General features: G+C 39.4%; 1 protein-coding gene across 1 annotated transcript; it reads left to right on the top strand.

The window, feature by feature from the left end:
* The first annotated feature begins 5,350 nt into the window (after positions 1-5,350).
* On the top strand, positions 5,351-27,246 carry LOC127486729 (uncharacterized). Its single transcript, XM_089317152.1, is given in 6 exon segments — positions 5,351-5,669; positions 17,918-18,005; positions 19,795-19,921; positions 20,163-20,255; positions 22,311-23,600; positions 23,603-27,246. Coding segments are annotated over 4 exon segments (2,100 nt in total). The 5' UTR covers positions 5,351-5,669; positions 17,918-18,005; positions 19,795-19,797; the 3' UTR covers positions 24,196-27,246.
* Positions 27,247-27,590: the final 344 nt, after the last annotated feature.

Here is a 27,590-nt window from a genome sequence, read left to right as displayed (position 1 = left end):
ACACATTTAACCACCAACCAGTTGGAAAATCTTAGCAGTAAACTCAGAAAGGCATACTCCAAAGAGAGGTTGTTAAGAAGAAAGGTACTAAAATGGGAACTTAGAAAATTATATTTTCAGTCCATGTAGTATTGGGAGCTTTATTTTATAAACTTAGACAGGTTCAACATGTAGGCACATTAGTTTTGAGACACTCTGCTAAAGTCTTTAGGATAGGATTCTTAGTTTTATTAATTTAACTTAGGGATTGATCATGCTTGCAGGAATATTAGAAAAAGGGGGAAAATCTGAGGTTATGCAAAGAGAAGGACTATGGATGGATCATCTAGAAAATCAGGAAGAAACAGTTATGGTAGAATAGCAAGCCCAGGAGACAAATAAAGACCCATTTACCAGGAAAGGACTAAAGTCATGATTAAAAGACACCTTTAAATTTCTACACGGATTGTACTGTCATCTGTGGACTCAACCAAGAAAGAATATGCTTCTAAATTCTTTCTTGATTTCAGCATCACTTATTTCCTTATGGAACACATGATCATGAATAAAAATATAAGCATGAATAAAAACATCTAGCTTCTCAGAGTCAGTTGTCATCTAAGCTCAGGTCCTAGGGGCCACCTGCACTTCCCTGCTCATGCCACTCTGCATTGTCCAACAAGGTAATATTCCTGATGTCTGCAAAGTGTCACCTCATATAAGAGACCATAACCATTGGAGTGACAGCCTATCAGCAATCAGCTACAGTTAGGCCCATCCAAGGGGGAGGGAAACTTGGGGCATAATACAGGCTATAGATGTAAAGGACCATCTTAAAATTCTGCCCACCATACCCACTCTTCTATAAAACTTTGTTTATGATGCAAAAATAACTCATACTATTGGAGAACTGGTTTAAGAGGTGAAGGCTCTTACAGAGGGAAAAATGTAGACCAAAAATATAGACCCTGTGCCAAAACTTCCCACCTGGACACCTTACACATTTTGAACTGGATAATACTTAGTTGGAGCATGGACAGTACTGATTTTTGGAGGAAGATACTGACCAACAGAAGGCAGTGCAGCCCCTTAGGTGAGAGCTAGAAATGGCTCCAGACAGTTCGCAAAACTCTGGGAAGCCATACAGGCCCTGATGAGAACCTTATACATACATCATGGGAGAGCACACAGTAGAGTACATGCCTTCCCAGTAAGGAAGAACTGTGATGATGATTGGCAGGCATTGTCTATTTTGTTGTTGCTGTTGTTACAACTTATAATACTAAGTGTTTTATTTCTGAAGTCATTGGAAACGTCATTCACCTTTGTAAATTTGGATTTGCTGTCAGTTGTTTATTCTTTGCACTTTCAAGGTTGTGAATTAATACTGGAATCTTCTTTGTTGATGGAATCACTTTGTCTTTTTCTTAATTCTCTAAGAGAATTGAAATGATCTTGCTCTTTGACACTCAGTATCTGTCATCCTTAGGAATGAGGGTCCTACTTTTCTGTATCTTCTTTCATCCTTTCATCCTGTATCTCCTCTATTCTCCAGAAATGTCAAGAATTTTCCCCTGCTTCCTGTTAAATATTTTGTTCAAAACAGTCAAGTGTTCCAAAAACTATCCCAGACTGAACTTAAAGTTTAAATACTTTGCTCATAGATAAAAATAGGTCATCTATCACCCAAGGGTCATGTAAAACTTCAGTATGAATTAACCAAAAGGTTGACAGTAAAAACACATAATCAAGGAAAAATAAAGTGTAAGGAAAAGCCAGAACCCAGTGTTCACTGTTCATGAGAGATATCTGACTAGGTCAATAGTTAGACAATAGGTGGATGCTGCTGAGCCTACAGCAGTCTTCTTGCTTCACCTGAAGATACTCAGAGAATGGATTTGTACTTAGTTACATTTCCTCCCTCATTGTAGGCTATCCAGGGATCAAATTGCCAAAACCATCTTGATTTCTTTTGTCTCTCTTTTGAGGTGTAATCTAAAGCTTGTACTACCTGGGCTGGCACTGTGACAAAGTAGGCTAAGCCTCCACCTGCCATACTGGCATCCCAAATGAGCACCAGTTCTTCTCTCAGCTGCTCATGCTCCATTCAGCTCTCTGCTCATGGTCTGTGAAAGCAGTAGAAGATGGCCCAAGTGCTTGGGCCCCTGGATCCATGTGAGAAACTCATAAGAGGCTCCTGGATCCTGGCTTCAGATTGGTCCTGCTCCAACCATTGCAGCCATTTGGGGAATGAACCAGCAGATGAAAGACCTTATTCTCTGTCTTTCCCTCACTCTGTCTGTATCTCTACCTCTCAAATAAATAAAATTTTAAAAATGACTATACTGCTGTCTGGACTCAATAGGAGACCACCTAAAATATACATCTCTCAGGAGGAAGCTGTGACCAAAGTTCCTCCACTAGAATTATACAAGCCAGATTCAATTCCCAGCTCCAGTCACTCTTGGTAACTGTCTGACAGTTATCTAGACTTCTTTTTACACTTGATAGAATGTTTATTTTTAGAAACAAAGGGGAAACATCAAGCAATGCTACATGAATGAAATATAGGCAAACATGATGAGTATTTGACTTGTACTTCCAGAAAATTTCACTATGATTCAGGGAAAACTTTACTATCTTGCAGTTGATCACCTTATAGAAATGTTATCTTTTCTGACATCTGGTCATTGTTCTGTTACGTTACAGTTGTCATCTGACAAGCATTTGGTTATTGCTCATTTAAAATGCACAATTTATATTGAAAGCTTAAAATGCAATTCTTTCTACTTTTCACAACTATGATAAAATATGCATTACTCTTTTCATGCCAATTGCCTCTGAAACTCAAAATAGCAATTTCTCATTTTAATGAAAATCTTTATGTCAAAATAGTAAACACCCAACACATAAGTTGAAGGCAACACTAGATATTTTAGATTGTTGCGACAGAATTTTTTTTAACTTGCATAATAGATAATGGGTATTATAACATGTGCAGACCAGAAAATAACATTTGAAATTCCTTTGGTGAAAAATTAGCATTATTGGTACATGCAGGTGAAAAAATATTTTCAAAGGATAAATCTAAGATTCCACATGATAAGGAAGTAAGCATAAATGAATAATTTAGTGGTAAAACTCCAGCTTTAGATATTAAAGATACAAAAAGAGGATAATCTATACAATTTAGTATCATAACTTTGTATCACCTAAAATCCATGACTGAATGATAAAATTATTGTACATAAAGAAAACATTTAAATTACTTGATGTAACTTTCTAATTATGACAACTAATAAGTAACTACTAACTTATCTCTTTTTTTCAATACAAAGGTAATTTTTTTCTTTGGAAACAAGTTTTACTATGAAGTCCCATAATACAACTCTTTGAGGACAGAGGTCCTGCATGGGAAGTTAGTGCACAGTGAGTACTGTTGTTTATTTAACAAGTAACACTATTATGTATGACATCAGTGATTACCTGAGGCTCTTGATAAGAGCTGCCTAGGTTATGGAAGCCTTTTGGCTCCACAAAATCCTGCAGTATCTAGGCAAAGAGGAAGCTTCTCCTCCCTTCAGAGGAAAATGCATCTTTCTTTGGTGGCCACTTTTTTCCACTGGGGTCTCGTCCACAGAGGGCCTTCATATAGAACATTTTTTTGCCACAGTATCTTGGCTTTCCTTGCCTTCTGAGCTTTTCAATCAAACCAGAAGGCCTTAAGGGTTGATACTGCGGTCAGAGTGCTACTTGGGGTGATTATCATTCTATGAGTTTGCTGTATGGGCTGCTTCCCATGTTGGAGCATTCACATATATATATATATATATATATATATATATATATGACAGGTAGAGTCATAGACAGTGAGAGAGACAGAGAGAAAGGTCTTCCTTCCATTGGTCCACTCCCCAAATGGCTGCCACGGCTGGCACTGCACCAGTCCGAAGCCAGGAACCAGGTGCTTCTTCCTGGTCTTCCATGCAGGTGCAGGGGTCCAAGCACTTGGGCCATCCTCCACTGTCCTCCTGGGCAACAGCAGAGAACTGGACTGGAAGAGGAGCAACCAGGACTAGAACCTGGAACCCATATGGGATGCTGGCACCGCAGGTGGAAGCTTAACCTACTGGGCCATGGCGCTGGCCCCTCCTTTTTAATTTTATCTATTGTTATTAACAAATACTTAGTCCTATTTACATGATTGCTTTTTTAAAATATTTATTTATTTATTTGAAAGTCAGGGTTACACAGAGAGAGAAGGAAAGGCAGATAGAGAGAGGTCTTCCATCCACTGGTTCACTCCCCAATTGGCCTCAACAGCCAGAGATGCACCAATCCAAATCCAGGAGCCAGGAGCTTCCTCCAGGTTTCCCACAACAGGTGCAGGGGCCCAAGGACTTGGGCCATCCTCCACTGCTTTCCCAGGCCATATCAGGGAGTTGTATTGGAAATAGGGCAGCTGGGACTTGAACTGGTGCCCAATATGGGATGCCAGCACTGCAGGCAGCATCCCCACCCGCTGTGCCACAGCGCCACCCTGTATATGATGCTTTTTTTTTTTTTTTTCGGACAGGCAGAGTTAGTTAGTGTGAGAGAGAGACAGAGAGAAAGGTCTTCCTTCCATTGGTTCACCCCCCAAATGGCTGCTACAGCTGGCGTGCTGCACCAATCCGAAGCCAGGAGCGAGGTGCTTCCTCCTGGTCTCCCATGCGGACGCAGGGCCCAAGCACTTGGGGCATCCTCCACTGCCTTCCCGGGCCATAGCAGAGAGCTGGACTGGAAGAGGAGCAATCACCAGGACAGAATCTAAGGTGTAAATGATATGACGTAAGGCATTTAGTCTCTTAATCTGGTTCCTAGAAGATACTCGGCAATGTTGGTTCTGTATCCAGTTCCCCTGTTCGTTTCTGTACTTCATGAATTAAAGGATGATGTCAAATGACTTAAAAAGAATATTAAACATCAATACAACGCAAATAAAAGTTGTTTCCTTAAATCTGGATGTTAAACCATGCCCTCTACACCTCCGATAAAAGTTATGTTGCATTTGTAGTCGTTTATGATTTGAGAGAATCTTTCCAGGAAGAGAGCAGCAAGTCAGATTTTTCTGGGAAAAGACAAGAGTTTATGAAGGAGCCAGGATTTGGGGATCAATTAGCAGCAGTCGGCATCACTCTTAAGATATTGGTTCAGGAAGGGAAAAACACCGATTTGAGATTTTGGGATTGGAAGGAAGGGAAGGAGGGATGTAAACAGAAACAAATACCCTTTGGTTTCCAGTCTGTCTCCACCCCATATTGAAGTCCTTGGGATGGGGCAAGTGGTCTCTTAGGAATGCCATATCCTGGACTCCATTTCCCAGAGTCCCCGGTGTCCTTACGTATTCCGTGCTCCAAATGCCTGTGCGGGTGAATGCGGGAGAAGGCGTGTGCGCCTGCGCGTCACTGCCCACAGGGCTCTGACGAAGGTCACTCACTGAGCGGCTGCGCTGCTTTCTCTTGCATTCGCCGGGTCTCTTGCTCTGCCAGTGCAATCCCAGGCAGCCTGCAGCCTGTCACCCTCTGCTACTCCGCCTCAGGATCTACCGCCTGTAGGTCACACGTGCCAGGGACTTTTCCTGCCCCACACTCCTGCTCTGCTCCCTGTCTGTCCTGAAGAAAGGGGACGTGCGCCTGGAACTTTTCATGGTAAGTATGGGAACAGAAAGGGGGCACGGATGCATCTGTGGGAGAGGGGTGGATGCGAGGGCGGCCGGCGGATCCCAGACGCTGTTTGCTTGCTTCCCAGGGATCCTGGAGGCTTCCCTGGGCGCGGTAGGGGCTGGGACCCGAGCTGTTGCCCCACCCCCACCCCCGCCGCCGCTTCCCCGCCTCCCAGCGCCCGACCAGTCCCGCGCACTACCTTGCTCAAACTTTCCTTAATGTGCCTTATGTAGTGGTTACTAGAGAGGGGGCACGGGTTGGGCGAGCTTTACAAGCAAGGCAAGCAGAGGGACAGCCAAGGAAGGCAGTGAACCTCGCATTCTCTATATTTCAATAAGCCTGACTCACAGGGAGGGTGGGTCGCACAATTCCATCTGGCTAGGCTTCCCGCTGTTTCCCGCGGTTGTCCCTGCAGGGCTGGGCTTGGTGGCTTTAGACAAGGGCCAAAGGGTAGCAGGGGATTGGGGAACAAGGCTCAGAGTAGAATCTGCTTGGTCTCCACCCTGCACCTCATTGGCCCGGGAGGGGGGGCCAACCTGACCGCTGACATACCTGACAGCTGGAGTCCTGCCTAATCGGCTGACTTGTTCTAGGTGGTGCAGCATGGTGGGGATGCCGTAGCTTTGTGGTTTGATGTCTTTTCCGTGTTTACTTAATAGACTTTTTCAATTTGGAGTTTGCGAGTTTGTGGCATGGAAACCTAACTGATGATTTATTTATTTGGCTGCTTTTCAGTTTCTATCTTCACCCTTCTCTCTTCTGTTAGCAAAGATGTCAACTCTTATAACCTGCCACTGATCTCTTTGCAAAGTGAGAAGTGAACTGAAGTTAATGCAAGTCTACTGTGTGGGTCAATAACTAGAGCTATTTTAATCTGGGTTTGCATAAAGTAGAGAACTCTAAAAACATACATACAGAAAAGTAACACTTTTTCTCTGCCCAGTTCCTTATAGTCACCCAATGCTCCACCAAGCTATTTAAAGATTTATTTATTTTACTTGAGAAGCAGAGTTGCAGACAGAGAGAGAGAGAGGGAGAGACAGAGAGGTCTTCTATCCTCTGGTTTACTCCCCAAATGGCCACAACAGCCGGAGCTGAGCTGAGCTGAAGCTAGGAGATAGGAGCTCCCTCTAGATCTCCCACGCGGGTGCAGGGACCCAAGCACTTGGTCTATCTTCCTCTAAGCTGGATTGAAAGAGGAGCAGCTGGGACTAGAACTGGTGCCCATTTGGAATGCTGGTGCCATGGGCAAAGGCTTAGCCCACTATACCTCAAGCTGATTATCTTACAGACCATACTGTTTTAATTAAGAAGTCCAGTTACTTTTCTTATTTTAGGTTCTGTGTTTAAGTCCATGACATTTTGACATGGGAGGATATTAGATTTTCATAATGACTGGTCTGTGCCAGCCTCTATACAAGTTGTCAGTGTGAGGAGGGGTAAGAAAGAAGAGGGAAAAGAAAAAGTGTCCCATCCCCCGACACAGCCGCCCACATAGTGGAGTAGATGTGGCCTTGAAAACTGTTGCTGACTGACTGTGAGTATAATGAAGTTTTCACAAGAATAACTGTGTAAGTGACTTGTGTGTTCTGTTAGAGTGGTTTTGTCACCTATTAGTAATTTATGAATCTCATTTAGCATAATGAGGTCATCTAGGAAGTCAAAATAGAAACTGAATCCTGGATCGAGGGTGTTAGTGTGACAGGTTTTCTCCTCTCAACCCTAGTGTGGTGTTTGTGCCCTTTTCTCCTGTGCACTTCCTACCACAGTGCTTGTGAATGGACGAGCAGTTTGTGTTTCTGCTGGGAAGAGCTGCTTCACACTCATGAAACAACTGGAAGAGCACTTTCTGAGCAACCATGTTGTGTGCCCATTAATATGACTTGGGGGCAGCCAAGAGCAGGACTCGTAGACTTGTCAGGCTAACTGGCTGTCCTTGGCACATCATTCCTTGCACTGCTATAAGTTTCTGGCATGTTATTTAAAATGTGTAAGAGATATGTTTCACATGAGATACATAAGCTGGGAATGTGGCAGTGATGTCTTTAAGGAAAGGTGCCATGTGAGGAAGCAGTCTGGTGATGTCCATTCATCTAACCATTTATGGCAGTCATTGATGTCTGCCACATGTTAGGAGAAGGAAGTCCTCTCTGAATTGCATTAAGCCAGGAGGATTCATATACAGTTTATCAAAGGTTTTTCTGTGTGAGGGAGTATCCAAAATACTCCATTGTATAGTTTTTTTGTTTTTAAGATTTGTTTTATTTACTTCAAAGGCAGAGTTACAGAGAGAGAGAGAGAGGGAGAGAGAGAGATGTCTTCCATCCATTGGTTCACTCTCCAAATGGCTGCAACAGTTGGGATTGGGCCAGGCTGAAGCCAGGAGTCAGGAGGTAGGAGCTTCTTCCTAGTCTCTTAGTTGGGTACAGGGGCTCAAGCACTTGGCTCAAGCACTTGCTTTCCCAGGTGCATTAGCAGGGAGCTGGATTGGAAATGGAGCAGCTTGGTCTTGAACCAGCACCCATGTGGGATGCCAGGACTGCAGGAGGCTGCTTAACTCACTATGCCAGCCCCAGGTGGCTTTTTTCAAAGGGGAGGATAATTTTTTTTTTCTGATATGACTCTCAATATAAAGATTTTAATTTGTAGTAGATGATGGCTGTTGGTTATAATTTGGGTTTCATTAAATTTCTATTTAGTGTATATTTTTGAAGTTAATGAGCCCTAGTATTTATTGTATGTTATCATTGCTTTGATAAATAAACTTTCTCCCATTTCTCATTTAAAATACTTTTTAAAAAAACATTTACTTTGTGTGTTTGAATGACAGAGTGATAGAAAGAGAGGGAGAGCGAGGTTTGTTTCACCCCCCAAATGACTGCAGTGGCCAGGGTAGGGCCATCTTCTGCTGCCTTTCTCAGGAATATTAATAGAGAACTGGATTGGAAGTGGAGCAGCTGAGATTTGAACTGGTACTTATATGGGATGCTGGCATTGCTGGTGGTACCTTAACCCAGTGTGCCACAATGCTAGCCCATCCGTAGACTTTTTTTAAAGATATATTTATTTATATGAAAGTTAGAGTTATACAGAGAGAGAAGGAGAGGCAGAGAGAGAGAGAAATCTTTCACTTGCTGGTTCACTCCCCAGTTGGCCACAATGGCTGGAGCTCCACCAATCCAAAGCCAGGATCCAGGAGCTTCTTCTGGGTCTCCCATGTGGTTACAGGGGCCCAAGGACTTGGGCCATCTTCTACTGCTTTTGCAGGTCATAGTGGAGAGCTGGATTGGAAGTGGAGCAGCTAGGTCTCAAGCCAGCACCCGTATGGGATGCCGGCACTGCAGGTGGTGACTTTACGCTCTAGGCCTCAGTGTAGGCCCCCCCATAAGTAGACTTTTGAAGTGGAATCAGTGGCTATGAAAATGTACAATCTAAAGTTAAATAAGGGAAATAGAAAGAAGCTTCTTCTAACTACAGTTGGTTCCAGAGACCTTTGTTGGACATCGGCTCTGACTGGGCCAATAAGGAAAGTAAAAAAGTCGGAGCTTTAGTTAACATTCTGCTCTAAATCAGAGGTGGGGAATATCCATACTGTGGGCCATTGTAAGGTCCATGTAATCATTTGTTCTGGCCCTGCCAAGGCAACTTGAGGTGGGAATGGATAATCGATCTACAGTATGCTAATTTTTCAGTTGGTAATTTTATATGGTCCATGAATGATATAAATATACAAATGGCCTTGGAATAAAAAACATTCCCTCTTCTTCAAAATGTTAGTGGCAAATCCAGTGCACTTTACACTCCTTTTGTGACCTGTTATCTAAATCTGTAACTCTTTTTCTTTGATGAATTCATTTCTTGTTTATTTATTGAAGAGACTTAGAGGATTCCTGCCCACTAATTTACTACCCAAATGCCCACAGATGCCATGGTGAGGACCATGGCAAAAGCTGGTTGCTGAGAACTCCATCCTGGTTTTCCATGTGAGTTTCATGAACACAATCACTTAAGCAATCACCACTGCTTCCCACAGTCTGCTTTAATAGGAAAATGGATTCAGGAGCCATATCCATATCCAGGAATTGAACTCAGATACTCAAGTAAAAAAGACACAAGATTTTTCATTTTTTTAAAGATTTATTTATTTATTTGAAAGTCGGAGTTACACAGAGAAAGGAGAGGCAGAGAGAAAGAGAGAGAGAGGTCTTCCATCCACTGGTTCATTCCCCAACTGGCTGCAATGGCTGGAGCTGTGCGGATCCAATGCCAGGAGCCAGGAGCTTCTTCCCAGTCTCCCACATGGGGGAGAGGCCCAAGGACTTGGGCCATCTTCTACTGCTTTCCCAGGCCATAGCAGAGAACTGGATCAGAAGTGGAGTAGCTGGTTCTCGAATCGGCACTCATATTGGATGCTGGCACTTCAGGCCAGGGCCTATAAGGAATATGAAATTTCCAAGGGATATATAAATACTGAGTGACTTGTTGAGGCACCAGGGAGGTGAATTCAGGCCACTTGTCTGATTGGAGGGAGGAGGAGAAGCCAAAACATGGTGATAGCAGTATGAGCAATGAATACACCAGTATAAGGATCCATCTGAGTTCCAGTTTCCCCACAGTGGCATTTTCAAAATATCAGTTTAATCTGGTTGTAAATCATGTAAGGATTGATCAGAAAATTAAAGTGGGAAGCTGTGTATTTCACTAATCACTGAGAGTGCTGGAGGATATTTTTTCCAACGGTTTGTTATGCTGCTATACATGGAAGTGTTTTACTAATTTCATTTTCTAGTAGTTCATTATTAGTACGTACAAATGCTTTTGCTTTTTAAAGTTTCATTTAAGCAATTTTAATTAATGTGTACTAGTCATACATTATTATAGGATATAGTGCAATATTTGAACACATATACACGGCAGAAACTGATTAAGCTAGATAACTAGTTTTCCATTTCCTCTTCATAATTTGACCCTACCAGCTCCTCTCCTCCAGTTCTTTACATAGTACCTAATATGGTGCACTCTAGTCATCAAACCGTATTATGGAACACCAGAAGTTACTTCTGCCTCCCTGTGCTTTGCTACCTATTATCCAATACCCCCCTCTCCCTAGCCTCCACCCTTCTCAGCCTCTATTCATTACAATTCAGACCCATTTTTTTGTCACTTCAATATACGACAAGGAACATGTGACATTTGTGTTTCTGTGTCTGGCTTATTTCAGTTAATTTAATCATATCTTTATGTTTTAAAAGATATAAAAATATTTTATTTTTTGTGTCCAAATGATGTTCCCTTGTCCACTGTCTCATTGATAGACAGCTAGACTGGTTCTAAATCATGGCTGCTGTGAACTGTATTATAGTGACTGCAGGAAAATTGCTGACTCTTTGATACTCTTATTTCCTTTTACTGTATAGCCAGGAATAAGATAACTATGTCATGTAGATTAATTTTTGTTTTCTGAGTAATGACCATACTGTTCTTCATAACACCTGTACTAATTTACATTTTTACCTGTAGTATATGAGGGTTTTCTTTTCCCACATCCTCTCTAGCATTTATTTTCTTTTTTATATTGTTGGAATAAGATGCTATAATATTGTGGATTTTTTATTGGTTTATTTATTTGTTTATTAAATATTTCATTTGTTTATTTGAAAGAGTTATATATAGAGAGGGAAAGGCAGAGAGATTGCTCATCTTTTAGCACACTCCACAAAGAGTTGCAACAACTGGGACTGGGCCAGGCTGAAGTCATTAGCTTCATCTGAGTTTCCCACATCAAAGGCAGGGGCACAAGTCCTTGGACCATCTTCTACTGCTTTCCCAGGTGCAATAGCAGGTGGCTGAGTTGGAAGTGGAGTAGCCCAGAGTCAAATTGACACTCCCATGGGATGCTGGCCTCACAGGTGGCAGTTTATTCACTATGCCACAATGACAGCCCCTCTCCCTATCAATTTATAGTCCTCAAAAAAGTCATTGTAAGCATTCACCCCATTTTTTTCTGTTATTATTCAATTTATTGAAGTCTTATTTTTATTTCCACTATTCCTCATATTGCTCTTCCCAAGGTCATTAGTGATTACTGTGTTGGTTAAATGCAATTTTTGTTTTTAATTCCTCATTTATGGAGTGCACTTTGTAACATTCTACTGTGTGCCAAACTCTCTTCTAGGCACAGAATACAGGCTCTTTTTCTCTTTAGGGTTAATATGACAACATGCTTACAAGAAAACATAAAGTACACTTTCATTGAGAATAAATTGTGTTATGAAAATGAAGCATAGTAATGGGATAAATAACTAATCAGAACGAAGAATGGGTTTAGAAGACATCATCTGACACATTTCCTAGCTCCCTCCTCAAACACTGACTCCCTCAGCATACACTGTATCTCATCTCCTTCAATTTCCTCTGCACTTCTGATTACTCCTTTTCAGTTCATTTGCAGTTTCATCTGCTTAAAATCAAATATTGATATTGCTCAGATGCTTACCATTGCAGTGGTTGTCTACACACTTTACAAATACATGCAGTGCTTGGCTAAACTCGTCTACTCCTCATGACTTCATACTTTATGTTGTATTAAATAAATTTACATTTCCCCTGAACATAGAACTCATATATACAACTATGACCTTCACGAGTTCCTCAAAATCAATATGAACAAAAGTAAAACTTGCTTCCCCTTTGGTAAACCTTATCTCAGAATATATCACCAACATTCAACTTTCTATAAAAGGTAAATATTTGGGAATAATCAATTCTTTCCTTTTTTTGTTCACTTATCTATGACTGGATGATTGTATTCCTTAGCTGTTTTTCAAATCTCTTCATTCCACCTGCTACCTCCTTGGTCCCACCTTCCTTATATCTGCTGTCTCCTACATAAATAAAATAGCAATAGTTATCTAAGATGGTTCCCATTCTTGCTCTCAACTTCAGTCCATTCCCCAAACAGAAAACTAAACATGATAGCTGTCACCTATTTCTCTTTCATTTCTTCATCTAAACCACATGACTCTTCCACATCTCACTTCTGCCTGCTTCTCCATCTTCATCTTTTTCAGGGAACCCCTGACCCCAACTCTGCTTTAATCACTGTGAACTTTTGCTCAGTTCCTGCTCTATGCCTTGCCCTTAATATACTACTTGACATGGAAAACCATGGCTCATGAAAACTACAGACTGCATCTTTTGAGGGTCATAATTTCTTGGAGGAATGTAATAAGGAATAAAAAAAATCCTTGATATACAGCAGATATACTATTTTTGCAAGCCACAGAGAAGAGACTAAATAGAAGTTCAGCAGAAGGAAAGTAGTGTGATACAAAAGTTTGTGGGCTGGCACCATGGCTCACTTGGCTAATCCTCTGCCTGAGGCACTGGCACCCTGGGTTCTAGTCCTGGTTGGGCACTGGATTCTGTCGTGGTGGCTCCTCTTCTAGTCCAGCTCTCTGCTGTGGTCCGGGAGTGCAGTGGTGGATGGCCCAGGTCCTTGGGCCCTGCACCCACGTGGGAGACCAGGAGAAAGCACCTGGCTCCTGGCTTCGGATCGGTGCAGCGCACCAGCTGCAATGCACCAGCCGTAGTGGCCACTTGTGGGGTGAACCAATGAAAAAAAGACCTTTCTCTCTGTCTCTCTCTCTCTTACTAACTCTGCCTGTCAAAAAAAAATAAAAATAAAAAGAATTTTTAAAAAAGTTTGTGCAAGGCTAACAGGCACTGGTTAAGAATCTAACAAATTCATTAGGAAAAAAGTAAGAGTTTCTTTACCTCCTTCAATCATACAAATTATTTCCATCTAGGATAAAGAGAAAACTTTCCAATTTTTATATATAATTTTTTCATCATTGTTTTGTGGTTTTATTGTAGAAGGCTTTCTTATCCTGGGTTAAAATTATTGCATGGCATTTTATTTTCTTGTGACAATTATGAATATGTTTGTCCTTAAAATTTGTTTCCCACTGAGTTCACTATTATATACCAAAGTGCTACTGAATTCATTTTGTATTGTCAATTTTACTAAATTCATTTATCAGTTCCAGAATTCTCTTGATGATGTTCTTAGATTTATTCCCATACAGAACCATGTTATCTGCAAACAGAAATATAAATTTAAATTCTTACTTTCCTGTTTGAATAGATATTATTTCTTTTCTTCTTCACTTTTATTCATTTGAATCATTTCCGGTTTCTCTTAATTTAGTTAGAAAAATTATTTTTTTCAAAGAACCAGCTCTTCATTTTTTTAAGGATTGATTTATTTATTTTAAAGGCAGACTTACAGAGAAGTAGAGGCAGAGAGAGACAGAGAGATAGAGAGAGGGAGGCAGTCTTCCATCTACTGGTTCACTGCCCAAATGGCCTCAATGGCCAGAGCTGCACTGATCCAAAGCCAGGAGCTTCTTCCAGGTCTCGCATATGGGTTGAGGGGCTAAAGGACTTGGGCCATCTTCTACTGCTTTCCCAGGCCATAGCAGAGAACGGAACCAGAAGTGGAGCAGCCAGGACTTGCACTGGCTCCCATATGGAATGCCTGCACTACAGGCGGTGGCTTTACCTGCCATACCACAATGCTGGTCCCTCTTCATTTTATTTACTTTTAGTATTGCTTAAGATTCTTCCTTATTTATTTCTGCTTTGATCTTTATTATTCACTTTTTTACTGCCCTTGGATTTGACTCATTCTTGTTTTTTCTGGGTCATTGAGAAGGATAGTAGGGTACTTATCTGATATCTTTATTGTGTTTCTAGATGTTCGGCCAACTGAAGTCATAGTTTCAATTTCTATGTTTCCCTGATAATTGTGGGGACCTTCTAGGTGACTGCAGGAAATGACTGCAGAAATGAGGCTGTATTAGTTTGCTAACAAAATACCACAGATAGTGTGATTTTAATCAGAGAAATTTACTTTTCAGAGTTGTGGAGATTGAAGACAGAAGGTCAAAGTCATAACAAGCTTGATTTTTTTCTAGAGGACTTTCTGTCAATGGACCTCACATATATATTAGTTGATCTGCTCAAAAGCAATTTCTCCAGGTAGAGTCATATTGGCAGTTAGCACTTAAAGGTATGAGTTTTAGGGTGGTACATTTCAGTCTATAACACTTAAAGGGGCTACATGGTCTGACTCACAGACAGCCATCTCTGGGGAGGATAGAGATTTTGAAATGAGTGTTAGGATTCTTACAGTATTACTTTCAGTACTAACTCCATTGAAAGTTGTGCATGCATGCACACACACACAGAAATAAAGAATCTTGCACATATAAATACATACTACAGTGGAAATGCCTAATGATTGCTACCTATAGGTAACATCAATATAATAACCATAAGGTGGCAAATTAGCAAACCATTAAAAAGAGTACTGGAAAGAATGACAACAGAATCTGCAACTACAAAAATATGTGTATATATATATATATATATGATATTCAATATTTATAGTTGCTAAAAGATAAATACTGATGTGTGGAAAATAAAACCTAAATCTTACCTTTCATTATTACAGGCTATGCTACATGAAGAATGTCTTCCCAAAACCATTCACTGGGTTAATGCTGTGGCATAGTATGTTAGGTCTTCAACTGCAGCACCAGAATCCCATATGGGTGCCAATTCAAGTGCCAGCTGCTGCACTTCCAGTTCTGCTCTTGGTAATGGCCAAGAAAGCAGTGAAAGATGGCCCAAACTCTAGGGCCCCTGCAACCATGTGGCAGACCTAGAGGATGTTCCTCTCTCCTGGCTTTGGATCATCCCAGGTCCAGCCATTGTGGCCATTTGGGGAGCGAACCAGTGGATAGAAGACCCTTCTTTCTGCTTCTCCTTCTTTATGTCCATAGCTGCTTCTCAAATAAAAAATAAATCTTTATAAAATATTGAAAAACCTTCACATTTTAAATTTTGGTTACTCAAAGCTAGCACAGGACTACATTATACATAGAAAAGGTAGATCATGAAAATCATAAATGTAATGCATTGTAGCAAAATTTTCACAAATACTTCTGATTTTCTCAGCACTAGATACTAAATTAATGACATAGTGAGTCATTGTGGGGTTTTCAGCTCTTTGACAACCACTTGTAGTACTTTACAGCTTTTCCAAATTTATCACTATGTGTGTTTTTCAAAACATGCACTGGATTTCACCAGTTTAGTGGACATGAATTTGCATTTTAGTGGCACATGTAATCAACCTCTGCAAAGCCTCCAAAACATAGAAATAATATCATGGATCAGTTATGAGACTTACATTTTATTGAGTTCAATTCTTTTAAGCTAATTTGTCATTAGTATGTGGCAATTACAAATATAATTAATAATTAAGCATATAAGCATTAAAATTGAATGATTCATAGAATTTGGAAATGATAGTGTGTAGCAGTGGGGACACATTTTTTAGTATTGATGAGGATTACTTAAAATCTAAATAAGAAGCTATTCTTGTAAACTCCCAAAGACATACGGGAAGTAAAGAAATACCACAGAAAGTAAGAGCAAAGAGACTTGGTGCTGTTTGAAACCTGGTCTGCTTTCTTATCCCCTGTTGTGACACAATGAAATAGAAACATCAGGAACCCTCTCGTCTCTGCCACCAACTGAAGGGCAAGGCGTCGTCATTTGTTCTGACTCCAGTTACCTGTTGCCAAGAATACGTTCTGGGTGAATGTGGCTGAGAGGTAGTGCCCTGTCCTATCTGAATGATGGAGGCTATGTATTTGTCAAGGGAACACATAGATCCCATCTTCCACTACATGTCATGTCCACAGTAAGCATGTCTACTGAAACTGAGCACATTTGTGGTGAATTTAGGTTGGAAGTTTGTGGGATAAGGAAGATTCTCTCTCTCTCTCTCTCTCTCTCTCTCTCTCTCTCTCTGTGTGTGTGTTTCAAATAAGTAATTTTGTTTAAAAATAACTCAATTCAAATTTCTGATATGGCTCAAAGGCCTTCACCTACTTGAGGCACTGCTTCCTGGGAGGTGTTTTTCAGTATGTGATTTTGCAGGAAGTTGGAAAGGGAGCAGTCACTCAAATGGTACTTTGTAGTGAATCTTGGCTAGATCTTACCTCTTCCACAAGCAGGCCCCAGGGTTTTCCAGAAGATAACTGTGTCAAAAAGGAAAACCTGAGAAGGCAAATGCTTTACAATGTGTGCTTCTCGCATGTCCTGATGTCTCATAGGTGAAGGAAGTGAAATGGTGAAATCCAAGGTCTTGTGAAGGGATGGATACAGGGAATGATGTTATTTGAAATCATTTCTGGAAAAGTATACTACATTAAATATATATTATGTATGGTTGTTCCAATGCAATTTTGGCCAAAAATATGAAGTGTAAGTTACATACTTTCTATAGACTTTCAGGTCTAAAAATACAAGAAGTTTTCTAGTGTACACACATATATGGAATCCTGTATGGTACTTTTGAAATCATAGAAAAAGAGTAAATTCAAAATAACTTCTTTAGTGTAAACTTTAGTGAAAGGCTGAAAGGCCTGAAAGAGCATCTCAGGCATGGAAAGACAAGACTTTGTGGAAAAAGAAAAAAAAAAAAACCTACATGGAGGATCTCTGCGAGACCACAGAGGAAAGGAAGAGTCATCAAAGAAGGAGACACTCTTCTCTGAAGGGAGAGGGGAACATTCTCTTTGCTAATGGCTGTGTCCAAATAACGACAGGGTCTATGGTCATGAAAGGCCTCCATATCCATGGCAGCTCACAACAAGAGCCTTGGGTGATCACTGACATCATAAAAAAAGAGTGTTAATTGTTAAAGGAACAATAGTAGTCAGTGTGCACTTGCTCCCCAGGTAGGACATCTGTCCCTAATGAATTGCAATATGAGAATCAACTGCAGATTCTCTCCCCAAACTGTACTCTATATTGTGTGTGGGTGTGGGGGCAAATTGTTGAACTCTATGATTAACATAGAGATGGTCCTCTATATATAAAGTCATACTAAAAATTATCCATAATGAAGGCGATGGGAGGTGGGAAGGGAGCAGGGTAGGGGGCATGAGGGAAAGAACCACTGTATTCCTAAAGTTGTATCTATGTAAAAATTGCATTCATCAAATAAATAAAATCTTAAAAAAATAAATTTTAGTGACAACATAATGTTTATCTCTTTGATAACCTCCTTTATTTGAGTAGTTGCCCTTACAGTTTTTTTTTTTACTATTATCTCATTATTTTACAAAATTTGTTTACAGTGCTTTCTCTTCCAGGTGTGACTCTGGGCACCTTCACATATTTCCAAGAGCAAAGAAAATACATCACCTGGAAGCGGATTTCTTAATTATTCCTCAGCTTATAGTCAGTTTTTATTTTAGGAAATCTATAATTGTTTATTAATTAAAAAGGAAAATAAACATAATTTTATTCTCAGAGAATATCCACAAATAAGATGAATGACAAATGTGGCATGATTATGAAACATTGCATTCATCTAAGATAGGGCAATTTGGTCTCTTTTCTTTCTGTTGCCATGACAAAATATATATTACATGTTTGAGTTAAACCTCAGTGCAAAATATCCAAAATTTTTTGGATCATGATGTCAAAAACTGTCTTTATTGTCACATACATGATGTAGTGGTCAGTGTTTTAGTGCTACTCTGAAAATAAACAGTTAGCATTCTACAAAGGTAAAAATTGCCTGGTACTAAAACACAGATCAGTTAAGTTCGTTTCTGAATTTTTAGAGTAATGCAGTCTTTAATAGTTTTGAAGAGATGAACTTGATTCAGGTATAGGATCCAAAATGTGGGAAAAAGAGTCTAGTGCAGGTTATTTTGTATTTTTAAGATTTATTTATTTATTTTTTTGAAAGGCAAAGTTACATAGATTGGGAGAGACTGGGGGGAGAGAAAAAAAGATATCTTCCATCTTTCTGCTCCATTTTCCAAATGGCCACAATGGCTGGGACTGGGTCAGGCTAAACCAATAGCCTGGGACTCCATCTTGGTCACCCATATTAGGGGATGGGGCCCAAATACTCAGCCTGTCTTTCAGTACTCTTTCAGGTATATCAGCAATGGGGCTGGGTTGGAATGGAGAGGCAGGACTCAAATTGTAAGCTCACAAGGGATGACAGAATTGCAGATGGAGGTTTAACCTGCTACATCACATTGCTGGTGCCTACTGCAGTTTCTTAAACAAATCTTTATGCATTTCTCTCAATTAGTCAGAAATGCAGATTGTAGTGTGGACTTCCCCAAGTACTGTTTTTGGGCAAATAATTCCATTCTTTTCCTTTAATTTGACATAATGTTATTTCAGTTCCTCAGATGTTCATCAGTAGAATAGTCATAGACAAAGCCAAAAGCTATTTTCTATTGTCTGTCTTAAATGAATGTTCTCTCTTATTTAAAAATATTTATGAACTTGATAGCAGAAGAAGTTAATGGACAGAAAGAGAGAGAGAGAGCTCCCATGCATGTATTCACTCCCTAAATAATGATACCAAGCAGAGGTGGGCAGGATTGAAACCAGGAGTTAGGAATGGAGTCTAGGCATGCCTCATTGATGGCATCACTACTGTTTCCCCAGTTCTGCATTAGCTGGGAGCTGGAAACTAGAACAGGCACTGGAAATCCAACCTGGGCACTCTGAAGTAGGGTTTCTCAGCTGGCGTCATAAACACTAAACTAAATGCCTGCCCTCCCTTTGAATTATTTCTCCTCTGCCATATTTGAAGTGACTGTGGATGATGTTTTCCTGGAAATTCTTCTGTGTTCATTCTCATTAAAGCTTCACTGATAGGCTCTTGTCTTTTTCCCTACATACTTCTAAATTCTTCACTTTAACATTGTTCACTCAAAAGTCAGTATTATCCCCCTTTCAGCCTGTTATGTAATCCCCTTGACAGATGTAGCCCTTTTGATCTGAAAGTCCTCTTTCCCTCTAGCTTGGGCATTTTTCACAGTTTTCAGACAATAGTTTGACTCCCTGTTTAATGCTTCTAATGTGGTTGTCCAAATGCTCAAATCTAAAATGAAACCACATCCTTCCTTCTTCCTTCAAACCTGTATACAAGATATAAAACTTTCAGTGTTTGTTTTGTGACAGAGTTCATATGTTGACTGGAAGTGTTCCATTGCAGGTGATGATAGGATTTGAAGACCTGGCTGTGTATTTCACCTGGAAAGAATGGCAGAACATGAATAATGCTCAAAAAATCTTGTACAGGGATGTGATGCTGGAGACCTACAGCATCCTGTTCTCCTTGGGTGAGTGACACCCATCACATTCCCAATGGTAACATTTTTTTGCTCTTTGACAAATAAATAAGCACTTTATAAAGTATAATGTTTGGAAGGTGTAGAATTTGAGAACATGAATAATCTGAATTTCTAACATCAAGAAAGGGTTCAAATTGGTACCTTTGTTGCAGAGCACCTGGACCAAGCTGTAGTCTTAAATAACCCAAGATTGTGAGTTCACAAAATCTGACATTGTTTCCATTAATAGGGCACTGCATGACCAAACCTGACTTGATCTTGAAGTTGGAGCAAGGAGCAGAGCCCTGGATGGGAGAAGAATGCCTACATCAGAGTCTTCCAGGTCAGTCTGCACATAATGGGCAGGGAGGCCAAAGTAGAAGCAGTGCATCAGATGCTGACTGGTGTTCTTTCCATGAATTTTTCTTAAATCTTTCTCCTGATGAAAGCCGGATTTGTATATTTGGTATTCTAGAATATCTAGGGATACCAATGTCTGTCTCTTTTTTTCTTGGTGAAGATGTTCTTTGTATTAAAAAAAAATTCCAATGCTTTTCTGGTGTTACTAAGGCTTTTTTCCAGGTTAGATTCATTCTATAAATTCTAACTTGTCATTCTCCACACTTTCATATCTTTTCCTTCATGCATTTATTAATTCCTTCAGTGGTTGCTAATTGCACAGTTATAGAAACTTTTTTCTTACTTATTGCTAATGGTTTTGGCCAGGCACAGACCTTGCTATTTTAAGCATCTTATAACTGCACCAATAATTGTGAGCTCTCTTTCTTTGTCTCTTTTTCCTTTTGTTTTTTCTCTAGGCCTCTCAAATAAATAAGAAAATGATAGATTGTTGGAAACATTTGAGGAGTGAGCCTGTGGCTGGCAACCCTCTCTTTTATTCTCTTTGTGCCTCAATCTTTGTCTCTTTGGCTTTGAAGTAAATAAATGAGTAAATGCTAAAAGATGATCAGGAGTAAGCCTCTGTACTGTGACATCAAAAATCATAAAGCTAAGCATGAACTTGTATAGGAACATGAAAATAAGTGATCCTAGACTCACCAAGAAATTCATGAGTTTCTCAATTCCAAGGTCAACTAACATTATAGATTCATGTTGAATGGCTCAGATTTGTTTGGGAGAAGAGTTTGAATTATGAATTCTTATTTTTCATTGTCATTGAGAAACAAGAAAATGACAAAACAGCATAGGAAATGGAGTTTTCTGTGGAAATAGGAGACAATTAATCAAAAGCCTCCAGAAACTCAAATTATCACAGAGGAATGTTTATAGAAAGAATTGAGAGGAGATAACCACAGTTGGTGTTTTCAGAATGAGTTAGCAAAGACATTTCAAAGAAAGTGAACACACCCTGGGTTGTAGAAACATATTCTTTAAATTGGTAGGAAGTTTATACCCAAGATAGTATACTGTGGCTTTTCTGTACCAGTAGCAAATATGAGATGCTGAAGATGTCAGATTTACTTAGGAATATGGGGAAGCTGTCAGAAAGTGGAAACAAAAGAGTTTTTCATTTGAAAAATCCTACAAATGCTATTTCCTGGGGAAGACTGAACATGAGGCAATCATACATTCAAATACTGTTCCTTAAATGTGGTCCTGTTTAGAATACAAGCACATTTCATTCTTCTTCACCTTAAAGTAAATGATCCAGTAAAACTTTCTCATATTTCTGCCTGAAATATTAGAGAAGCACAAAGTACACAATTTTTATAAATATAAACTGTAGCAAAAGCACAAGGAAAAAAATTGTTGCTAGGCAATGGGTGAAAATTTTTGCTAAATATTTGTCCATTCATTGAAATCTTGTGTAGTTGTTTCATCTCTGTAAAAAGCAGAATGAAAATGAGAGGAGAGAGAAATCTTTTAACTCACTCCAGAAATGACTGCAACAGTTAGGTCTGACTAGTCTTTAGCCAATAGTCTGGAATTCTATCTCGTCTTCTCTGGTGCATCACAGGGTCCCAAGCACATGAACCATCATCTGCAGCCTCCCAGGTTACATAAGCAGAGAGCTGTATTCAAAGCAGAGCTGTATTGGAGGCAGAGGAGTCTGGTCTCAAACCGGCACTGCTTTTGGGTGCAGGCATCCCAAGCAGGGTTAATACATCTTACCACAAAAGCCATTCTGCCATACCTGAACAGAATTCAGGTAGTGAACAAGATCGTGATTGAACTTTGGGAGACCTATTGATGCAATTCAATATATTAATATATTAAGGAGCAAAACCATATAATGACCATAACTAAGTTTCTCATATTAATTTTGTTAATATCTTATGCCATTTGAATACAAAGTAACTTTCCATTTACATAAGTTAGCAAGGAGAAAGTTATATGTGATTCAGTGAAGTGGTTGTTTGTTTTTTTCTCATTTCAGTTGCTGTGAAAAGGGATGACCTGGTTAGCAACAGCCAGGAATGTCAGGACAAAAGTCTGAATCTTAATGTCAAGAAAAATAACAAGACATCAACTCCAAAGATAGTTGAATTAAGAAAAATATTTAATTTAATTTCAAGCCATATTCCCAAACTAATTATCAGAAAGAGAAATTATTTAAGAATGAAACCCAAAGAATGCAATATATGTCACAATGTGTATCCCCAAAGTGGGTCTGATCAACTGCAAGCTGAAGAGAAATTTGATGCCACTAAGGTGCCTGGGAACTCTCTCCAGTTCTATGAGCCTCTTAGTCAGTGTCACAAGATTCAGACTGTGAAGCAGACATCTGAGCATATTGGACAAGGGAAAGTCTTCACAAGGAAGATGTTCTGTAAATCTGAGAGGGTTTGTAAGGGAGAAACCTGTAATAAGTCAGCTATCACTGTTGGAAAGGCAACTCAAATAGTAAATGCTTTCCACGAAAGCTCTAACCTCAGTACACATCAACAAACCCACACAAGAGAGAAATTTTATGAATATGTTAGGTATGTGGAGCCTATTATTTACCGATCACATCTTGCCATAAATCAGAGACCGCATTTGGAGAAAAAACCCTGTGCAGGTAAACCCTGTGAAAAATCATTCAGTTGTAATTCCTGCCATAGCATCCATCACAGTACTCTCACACAGGGAAACCCCAATATGTGTATTGAATGTGGAGAGACCACTCACCAGGAGTCAGATTACATTAGACAACAGAAAATTCACATACAGATGAAACCTCATGAGTGTATTGATAGTAGAAAAGCCTTTTTCCCAAAACCATACCTCATAACAGAACAGAGAATTCACACAGAGGAGAAACTTCATGAATATAATGACTATGGAAAAGACTTTTTGAACAAATCTGACCTCAGTAATCAACAGAGAATTCACAAAGGGCAGAAGCTTTATGAATGCAATGACTGTGGAAAAGCCTTTGGTCAGAAGTCAAACCTCACAATGCATCAGAGAATTCATACAGGGGAGAAACCTTATAAATGTTTTGACTGTGGAAAAGCCTTTGGCCAGAAGTCAAACCTCATAATGCATCAGAGAATTCATACAGGGGAGAAACCTTATGGATGTAATGACTGTGGAAAAGTCTTTGGCCAGAAGTCAAGCCTCATAATTCATCAGAGAATTCACACAGGAGAGAAACCTTATGAATGTAATGACTGTGGAAAAGTCTTTGGCCAGAAGTCAAGCCTCATAATTCATCAGAGAATTCACACAGGAGAGAAACCTATGAATGTAATGTCTGTAGAAAAGCTTTTGGCCAGAAATCAAGTCTTATAATGCATCAGAGAATTCACACAGGAGAGAAACCTTATGAATGTAATGACTGTGGAAAAGCCTTTGGCCACAAATCAAACCTAATGATTCATCAGAGAATTCACACAGGGGAGAAACCTTATGAATGTAATGACTGTGGAAAAGCCTTTGGCAATCAGCCAGACCTCATTAGACATCAGAGAATTCACACAGGGGAGAAACCTTATGAATGTAATAACTGTGGAAAAGCCTTTGGCCAGAAGACAAGCCTAATAATGCATCAGAGAATTCACACAGGGGAGAAACCTTATGAATGTAATGACTGTGGCAAAGCCTTTGGCCAGAAGTCAAGCCTCAGAATGCATCAGAGAACTCACACAGGTGAGAAACCTTATGAATGTAGTGACTGTGGAAAAACCTTTGGCCAGAAGTCAAACCTCATAACGCATCAGAGAACTCACACAGGTGAAAAACCCTATAAGTGTAGTGACTGTGGAAAAGCCTTTGGCAATCAGCCGAACCTTGGCAGACATCAGAAGTCTCACAGGAGAGTAACCCTATTAATGTAATGGCTGGAAAATACTTTTTCCTGAGGGCAAGCCTAGTAATACATCATAAAACTCACACAGGGGAGAAACCTTATGAATGTAATGACTGAGGAAAAGCCTTTGGAAATATGTCACAACTCAGTGTGTCAGAGAATTAGCAAAGGAGAGAATTGTCATGAGTGTAATGACTGAAAAAGCCTTTTATGAAAAAGCACAACTCCTACACACCAGAGAATTCACACAGGTGAGAAACCTTATTAAGCTAATGACTAATGGAAAAGCTTTTGGCCAAAAATCAGACCTCCTTGAACACCAGACAATTCATGCAGGGGAGAAGCCTTATGAATGTAATGAATGTGGAAAAGCCTTTGGCAATAAGTGAGAACTCAATGCACCAGAGAATTCACACAGGGAAGAAAACTTATGAATGTAATGACTCAAACTTTTTAACTATAATTCAACCCTAATTGCATATCATCAAATTCATATAGGAGAAAACCCTCTTGAATGTAATGTATGTGAAAAAGCCTTTATCTGGAAGTCATACCTCTTAAGACATCAGACATTACATGGGGAAAAACCTTATGAATGTAATGAATGTTGGAAAGCTCTTTGCCAAAATCACACCTTATAACATCAGAGAATTCACAGAAACTTTTGAATGTAATAAATGTAAGAGATCCTTTTGTCAGAAGTAATGCCTCACAACACATCATGGAATTCAAACAAAGGAAAGAGTTTAAGAATATACTGAACATGGAAGAGCTTTTTCCCAAAAGCAATGTAATCTTGTGACAAAGCCTTTTGTTAGAAACCATGCCCCCATACAATTGGGACTCATGTAAGGGAGAAAGCTAATGAATGTTATTAGTGTGAAAAAAGCCATTCATCAGAAATCAATTGTTATAATCAAAGAATTCACACAGGGGGTTTCTTACAAGTGTAATGAGTGTAGAAAAGTATTTTCCTGGGATTCATGCTTACATTGGTACAGAATTCATAAAAGAGGAACCTTCAAATGCAGTAAATATGAGAAAACCTTCAGCCAGAAATTAGATATCAATAGATAGCAAAGAATCCATAAAGAAAAAAAAATATAAGGAATGCTTTAAAATATCAGTCTTCAGTTCACAAGAAGTGACTCAGAAATGAGATTACCATAAGTCATCTCTCAATAGTTAACTGAGAGCTCAGCAAAAGGAAAATCCTTTGACTGTAATGCAATTGGAAAAACCTTAACTGTAAGGCAAGCTTCTGCAAAATTTAGCAAGATTACAGGGAGAAGTCTCTGAAAATGTCATGTGTCTAGAAGAATTCTTAGATACAACCACACCTCATCAAGTGTTAGGCAATTCACATGATGAATTGTGACTGAGATGGGCTAACCATGCTTCCATGTGTAAATTTTGCTAACAAATATTCAACAGTTGCAACAGTTGATTCAACAGTTATTGTAAGAGTTACTTGGAATATCTTTACCAATTGCAAAGTTATTGTTGTATAGCAGTGTTATTGCCTGCCTAGGATTCTTTCTCCACATCATTGTAGTATTGTAGTACAAATAAGTGATATGACCATAGGCATATGAACTGACACATGTTCCAGCCATAATTCTGTACTCCAGCCCTGGGTGATGAGTGTTTCATCCAGTATAGGGAATGAGCATGTGGTCACCTGTATACTCATGTGAACTTCCAAGTTATATGTGTGCATTTCTGGATTAGACTATACTACCTGTGGTCTGTTTGTATATTCAAGTAGAAGTTTTTGCACACATCACCCTCATTCTATAATGGGAGTATCTCAAATCCTATAAATTGCAAGACTTTATCTCCTAAATTTTCCTGTATTACTGAGTGTGCAATCCATTTTGAAATATTTCATTTATGATCCCCTATTTTATTCTTTTCTTCCTTTAATTTCTTGCCCAGAGACAAGGATTTGAGTTGTATTACTCCCTACTGCTAAAAGTGACCCTCAGTTTTATTGAAAATGTGTGTTTTCTTCCTTTCCCAATTTATACAGTCCTTTCTGGATTTTAATCAGATTTACATTCAGTTCAGACCTCAGGATACACTTAGGATGGACAGTCTACCCAAGTTGCATGACTATTCCATGATAGATGGGCTACAAATGCTATGATATCATCTAACTGTAATGTCTCTTTTATTTCCCATCTGGAGGACAATCCTGTATATCATCCTTCTACCTCCATTTCTGCCCATTGGGCAAAGCTCATTGTCCCTGTTCAAGTGCTTCAGCTTCTTTCAAGTCTTCATCAAATCAAATCTTAGTATAATCAGAAATTTAAAAGAAAGTGAATGGTGTGGCTGTTGGCAGTTTCAGTGTGGTCAAGTAATTTGCTGGACTGCCATTTTGTCTGGGTTGGCTTCCATCTTACTCAGAACTAATTTTCCGTAATATTGTATGGCTGAGGACTTTTTCTAGGCCCCCAACTAAGTTGGTGCATTTCTTATGGAAGGTGGGAGTATTATGTCCAAATATTTTATATATGTGATTGTGTTAAAGACCTTTGGATTGTGTTAACTGGGGTTTTCCATGTAGTCCTGGCTGGAATCACATGTGTGCTCACAATCCAAAGGCAAAAGGAGGTTTATACTCAAAGAAAATGAAAATCAATGTGATCATGAAGGCAAAGATGAAAGTGATATAATCATAAAGACAGAGGCTACCAGAAGCTGGAGTTGGCAATGAAAAGATTATTCTGTAGATACTGGCTGGAGCACAGACCTTACTCCCTGCATTTCAGTTTGAGCCAGAGAGAGTGATTTCACTTTTATCCTTCAAATAGTAACAGTATACAGTTTCCTTTTTTTAAGTCATTAAGCTTGGAACATTTTTGACAGTAACAATAGGTAACCAGATTCTCTTGCTGCCAACCTGGAGGTGACTGGAATTTCATGAAACATGAGCACAAAATGGTGGTAGAAGTAAAAAAACTGATCATATCTGGGAAACTTGACAGAAACTTGCTAGTAGGGTCAACAACAGATGGATCAATTAGCTCCCTGATCCATATCTAAGTATTAAAAGATGAAAATTATTTTCTTATAATTATCATTGTTGGAATATAAATAATGTGATGTGCCTCTGGAAGCCATTTCTTAAATATGGATGGAATATGATTCTTTTGGTTTATTTGTTTTATGTCATTTTTGCTTTTCCAATGTTTCTAATCACTGATGCCTCAATAAATTTCTTTCTTCTAAAGTTCATTGTGATATATTTTATTTACAAACAATCCTCAGGGACAGGGAGAGAACAGTTATTGTCAGAAATCCACTAATTCCTTGAATTTTTGTTTTGGAGTTCATTTCCTACATGAGTTATGGGTTCTATTGAAAGAGGTATTGGTTAGTTTGTTGACTGATGATGGCATTATTTCTTATGCCAAG

This window comes from Oryctolagus cuniculus, chromosome 17, assembly GCF_051225735.1.
Source record: "Oryctolagus cuniculus isolate XC-2025 breed Fujian yellow rabbit chromosome 17, ASM5122573v1, whole genome shotgun sequence".
In the NCBI taxonomy this organism is placed as follows: domain Eukaryota; kingdom Metazoa; phylum Chordata; class Mammalia; order Lagomorpha; family Leporidae; genus Oryctolagus; species Oryctolagus cuniculus.
The sequence above is the reverse complement of the archived record's forward strand: the minus strand, read 5'-3'. Positions and strand labels throughout refer to the sequence as shown.